At 53.4% G+C, this 5,511-nt stretch overlaps 2 protein-coding genes across 2 annotated transcripts in view; both read right to left on the bottom strand.

Annotated features, from left to right (window-relative positions):
- The window catches only part of Arhgap33 (Rho GTPase activating protein 33), an 18,984-nt gene that overhangs the window by 11,690 nt on the left and 1,783 nt on the right, over positions 1–5,511 (bottom strand). The gene's annotated exons all lie outside the window — the stretch shown is intronic.
- Positions 62–5,511, bottom strand: part of LOC105993046 (proline and serine-rich protein 3-like) — a 7,439-nt gene continuing 1,989 nt past the window's right edge. The window contains exons 6-14 of the mRNA XM_013026179.1: positions 4,892–5,019; positions 4,679–4,788; positions 3,541–3,623; positions 3,315–3,451; positions 1,685–1,863; positions 1,313–1,576; positions 655–1,219; positions 487–568; positions 62–346 (exon numbers count right to left, since the gene is read on the bottom strand). Coding sequence (XP_012881633.1) covers positions 205–346; positions 487–568; positions 655–1,219; positions 1,313–1,576; positions 1,685–1,863; positions 3,315–3,451; positions 3,541–3,623; positions 4,679–4,788; positions 4,892–5,019 — 1,690 coding nt within the window. The 3' untranslated portion in view covers positions 62–204. The remainder of the gene's footprint in view (positions 347–486; positions 569–654; positions 1,220–1,312; positions 1,577–1,684; positions 1,864–3,314; positions 3,452–3,540; positions 3,624–4,678; positions 4,789–4,891; positions 5,020–5,511) is intronic.

The following is a 5,511-nucleotide window of genomic DNA, read 5'->3' as shown; positions in this document are numbered from 1 at the left end:
GAGCTGAGGGACAGCGCCCAGGCCCAGAGTTCAGGCCCCACGACTGGACCCAAAAAAAAAAAAAGGAATAGGAAGAAAAGGAGGTGACAGCATCAACACAATTCCTTAAGCTAGCACAACCCTTGGGCCTTTCCACAAAATCCATTTCTTAGAGATTGACTTGAGAAAAAAATGTTTCATTGGGCAAAAGAGAATATATACAATTCAAAGTCGTCTGGCCTCGAAGGAGGCTCCTTCCCTCCGCAGCCTCCTTGGGGACCTCCTTCTTGGTGATATGGCTGGAGGAGACCAAGGCCTTGGGTCTTCAGTGTGGCACACCAGGAGGGATATTTGAGCTTCCACTTTCCTGGAGAATAGTGGGGGAAGGAGAGACTAGGGTTTGTGCTCAGGATTCAGGTCTTGGGTTGTAAATGGGGTCTGGGAAAGGGGCTCAAAGCAGGGTCGGACACCCAATCGGAGAACACCTAGCCTGGTGATGAGGGTCACCTTTTCTGCTGTCGCAGCTCTGCCCTCTGAGCTCTCAGCACTTGCAGCACAGGGTCCTCCTGAAACTCGCTGCCGTCGGAGTCTGAGGGGCAGGGGGGCGGAAAGCGTGAGACTTCAGGGGGTGGGCTGGATCCCCACCCAAATCCCGGAGGTGAGCAACCAGCTCACCTTCTGCAGCCTGCAAAAGTTGGGCGGCCTGTAATAGTAACTCCTCCGAGGGGGTGTGGCCACCGGGAGGCGTGGCAACGGGTCCCCGAGTCCCCGCCTTGAAGGCCTCCGCGGAGGTCGGGGCAGGCTGGTCCGCAGCTTCCGCTGAGGGCGTGGCTTTACCTGCCCGGAGCTCCGGCCCTCCGCAGGGGGGCGTGGCCTTGGCTCTCTGGGCATCCCCCTCTGATCTGGCTCGGGAGTCAAGCGGAGAGGGCGTGGCCTCTTGTCCAGGGGGCTTGACTTTGGCTTGGGAAGGTCTAGTCTTGCGAATCACAGATTCGGCCTTCGATGGAGGCGTGTCCTCCCCCGGGCTGTTGGGGAACAGCCGAGCGGTCACTACCTGGCCCAGGGCCCCCCTGAGCTGCGGGCCAGGTCCCTCATCCGTTGTCTTGATGCCCCCAGCAGCCTCTTGACGGGGAGCTCTGGTCCTCAAAGGCTCGGGACTCAGCTTCTGGGGCTGAGCAGGGCTGCTTTGTTCTGGGGTATGAGGGCCCTGGTGGGTAGCAGGGGGCCCACGGATGGAGGGCTGGGAATTTGGGGTGGAGGCTGAGGGATCTGGGATGGGGGCTGGGGGAGCCGGGGTGGAGGCTGGATGAGCTGGGTTGGAGACTGGCAGCACTAGGGTAGAGGCTAGGGGAGATGGAGTGGAGGACAGCAGCGTGGGAGGAACTGTCCCTAAAGTTACCCAAGAACTGGGCTGTGGGGCCCAGATGAAGCCATGGGGGCTGGAGGCCCAGAGGACGTGTGGAGAGGCCCCGGGTGGCACAAAAGGTCTCTCTATATAGGTCTCAGGGGGACCAGCCTGAGCCAGACTGGCCCACGGTGGAGCACAGCTGGACTGGGTCCCCACAGAATTAAAGGAGGTCTGAGGGGCAGGAGAGGCCTGTGGACAAACAGAAGGAAGGCTGTGAGAGGGAGAGGAAGACAGGGGAGTTCCCCTGGGGATCCTCCTTCCTCCAGTCCCCTCTGGCCTTGCCCTCTCCCAACTCACCAGAGCGGTAGGGGCTGCGGGCTGGGGCTGCACCCATGTTCCATCGCCCTGGCCTCCTTGAGCCTGTTCGCGTTTCCGACGTTGCCTCCACTGATACAAAATGTCATCCTCAGGTCGCAGGGGTGCCCGGGAGGAGGAGGGAGAGGCGGTGGCTGAGGCAGCGGCTGGAGCTGGTGTTGAGAGAAGTAGAAGGGTGAGGGTAGGAAAGGAGCCAGTGTGTCAGCAGGCTGCTCACCTCCCTCAGCTGTGCCAGAGACAAGGCTGCTCAGGTGATGCCCAACTCCCTGCCAGAGAGGGAGGGGGGAGGGGGGAAGAGTCAGAGGACAGACACTCCACAGGTTTTCAACCTGCCAATAGAGTTGTGTGTATGTGGTACCAGTCCTGAGGCTTGAACACAGGGCCTGGGTGCTGTCTCTTAGCTTTTTTGCTCAAAGTGGCACACTACCATTTGAGCCACAGTTCCACTTCCAGCATTTTGCTGCTTAGTTGGAGATAAGAGTCTCATGGGCTTTTCCTACCCAGGCTGGTGTTGAACTGTGATCCTCCGATCTCAACCTCCTGAGTAGCTAGGATTACAAGTGTGAGCCACTGGTACCCAGCTCAACCTATCTTTCAGTTCATTCAGCCAACTAATATTTATGGAACTCTTGTTATGTGCCATGCATGTGTGTTCTGGACATTGGGGTTTCAGTAGTGAAGAGGCCAAATTCTTCTAAATCTGTCCATTCTCCTGCTCCTGTCACTGCCCTCCCCGTGGTCCAGCCCCACTCACCCCACCTGTACTACTACCACAACAGGCTTCTTGCTGGATTCCTACTCTCCTTGCTTGCCCATTCATAGGCACAGAGAGCCTGTGGACACCTGAGTAGTCAGGGCTTCTTGGCAGGAATCCTTCCCTAATTGTATCTCCTTCATGGTAAAATTTAGAAGCCTAGCCAAGCATAGTGGCATATACCTGTAATTCCAGGCTGAGGTAGGATGACTTCAAAGGTCAGGCTAGCCTGGGCCATAAAGATTCTATAGTGACTCAGAAGGCTGAGATCTGAAGGATTGTGATTTGAAGCCAAATGTCCTTAAAACTCTTATCTCCAATTAACTAGCAAAATATCAGGCTACAGGCCAAGCCAGTGTGGGGCCCTGAGTTCAAGCCTTAGTACGAGCCAAAAAAAAGGAGGCAGGGGATATTCAACCTAAATAAATTCAAGATAGATTATAAACAATCTCATAATCAAAATTTGCTTTTAAATAAATTGGATGCCAAATTTCAAAAAGCATTTTCAGACTTTGTTCAAGATGACATGACCAGCAAGGACTAGAGGCAGCAATAAAAGCCTCTGCCTAACAAGCACAAGGCTTGGAGTTCAAACACCAATACTGCAATTCACCTGTCTGGAATCACAAAAAGTGCTAGGCCTCTCATATACATGCTAGCCGTAGACAGCTGAACCAAAGTGTTCTCCACCTGTCATGAATTCATTTTACTCTCACAAGACCTGTAGAATCCAGCTAGCACTCCTCTTTTACAGCAGGGGAGACAGGCCCCCATGATATTCCAAGGTACCCAGCTGGTAAATGGTGGAGAGGAGATTCAAATTCATGCTGTTCTCCCTTCTGGATTCCCAGCACTTACCAGGTGCTTTGGGGCCAGAGTCCTTGCTGGAGTCAGGGGTGAAAGTCATGGGGAGAGGAGGGAAGCCATCGGAGCTGACAGGGAAGGAGGAGCTGCTGGCTTCACTGGGGCTGAAGGAGGAGGAGATGGAGGCCTTGCTGTAGGGAGAAGGCAGAGCTCTTAGAAGCAGTTGGACTAGGCTGTGGCTAGAAGCAATGGGAAGGTTGATGGGGTGGGAGGTGGGCACCTGCGTTTGAGCAGTCTGGCTGCTCTGCTTTGTAGGCTCAGTGTCTCCAGGTCCAGCAGGGATGACTTCCAAGTGTTGAGGCTCTGCAAGGAGAGAGGGGTCAGAGCTGGCCTCACTACAAAGGCTGCTGGGAAAGGAGCTTGGACAGAAGGCCTGGAGTGCAGGCTAGACTCCAGCTGGCATCTTCATGGCCTCCTTCTCAGGGAAGATGTGCTTCTTTGGAAGCACATCCATCTGGTGCAAGTCCCACCCCCCCACCCCCACTATTGGAACTGGCTCTACCTTCTGCTTCAAGGTGATTGACTTAAGGATGAACAAATAAGAGTGTGCCCTGGGACTTTGAATGGAGCTACTGGAAACACCATCACTTTTCACTGCAGAAGCTGAGTTAGCACCATGGCAGCCTAGAGCCTTAACTGGGGCCATCTTGGCTACTGAGAGGGGCAAGCTTGCCTAGCAAAGAAGAACACAGAACCTCAAGAATTAGGTTCCTTCCAACACTGTCCAGACAGCTGGATCTGGCTGTTCCTGAAAGCATCTACTTTTGGAATTCAAATTTACATTCGGCCCACAAGTCCTTTTTTTTTTGTCAGTCATGGGCCTGAACTCTGGGCCTGGGCGCTGTCCCTCAGCTCTTCAACTCAAGGCTAGTGTGCTACCACTTGAGCCACAGCGCCACTTCTGGCTTTTTCTGCTTATGTGATGCTGAGGAATCAAACCCAGGGCCTCATGCATGCAAGGCAAGCACTCTACCACTGAGCCGCTTTCCCAGCCCCAAAACAAGTCCCTTTTTTTTTTATTGGTCGTGGGGCTTGAACTCTGGGTTTGGGCGCTGTCCTTGAGCTCTTCAGCTCAAGGTGAGCTCTCTACCACTTGAGCCACAGCGCCACTTCCGGTTTTCTAGTGGTTTCATGGAGATAAAAGTCTCACGGACTTTCCTGCCTGGGCTGGCTTTGAACCACAATCCTCAGATCTCAGCCTCCTGAATAGCTAGGATTACAGGCGTGAGCCACCAGTGCCCAGCTCACAAGTCCTATTTTTGTTTATGATTTCCTGAGTTGAGGATTGGCTTTAATTCTACTCGAGGGCTGGGGCTGTCAGTTCAGGCACCCAGGGGAGGGAGTGGATGAGGATACACCTGCTTTATTTCCTGAAGGAGAACCCTGGCCTGGGATGTGCTGGTTACCTTGGTGGGAGTTGGGACTGCTGCTGCTCTTCTGGATTTTCCTTCTGACTCATTGGCTCCTGCTGAGAAACCTCAGTTGAGTTACAGGGACCAGGAAGAGTGGCTGCCTGGGTCATGAATCAGGAAAGATTTTCAGCTGGAGGTGGATGGGACCAAAGAATATACCTGTGCCAAACTGACCGCTGGTGTCTGGCAACTCAGGTTGCAGCCACCAAAAGTCTGCTGGGGTTGGGCCTGCAGACTGACGTTCCTCTCGGCTTGTGGGCTGAGCTTGGCGGAACCTGTTTATGTACCTGCGAGCATCAGGCAATAGGGAGGGAAGGGATGAGGACTGCCAGATAATAACAACAATAATAATAACAATAATAACAACTTATTATTATTATAAAAGCCAATGTTTCTCAGGGCCTGGCTTCTGCTGGCTCTGCCACTTGAGCCATAGCTCTACTTCTGGCTTTTTGTGGGTTAATTAGAAACAAGAGTCTCACAAACTTTCCTGTTCAGGCTGGCTTCAAACCATGATCCTCAGATCTCAGCCTCCTGAGTAATTAGAATGATAGGCATGAGCCACCAGCACCTGGCAGCTCCAGAACTCTTTACATGAAGTGATTGGTCCTTAAAAGTGATAAAGATGGGCAGCCTTCTCCTGCCCTCCTACCCAAATTCCCCTGTGCCCTCAGGACTTCTGTTTTTGTTTTGTTTTGTTTTTTTGGTCCGGTAGTAGGGCCTGAACTTTGGGCCTGGGCACTGTCCCTAAGCTCTTCAGCTCAAGGCTAGCGCTCTAC

Source organism: Dipodomys ordii, unplaced genomic scaffold (assembly GCF_000151885.1).
Source record: "Dipodomys ordii isolate 6190 unplaced genomic scaffold, Dord_2.0 Scaffold92, whole genome shotgun sequence".
NCBI classification, from domain to species: Eukaryota; Metazoa; Chordata; class Mammalia; order Rodentia; family Heteromyidae; genus Dipodomys; species Dipodomys ordii.
This window is presented reverse-complemented; position numbering and strand designations above follow the sequence as displayed.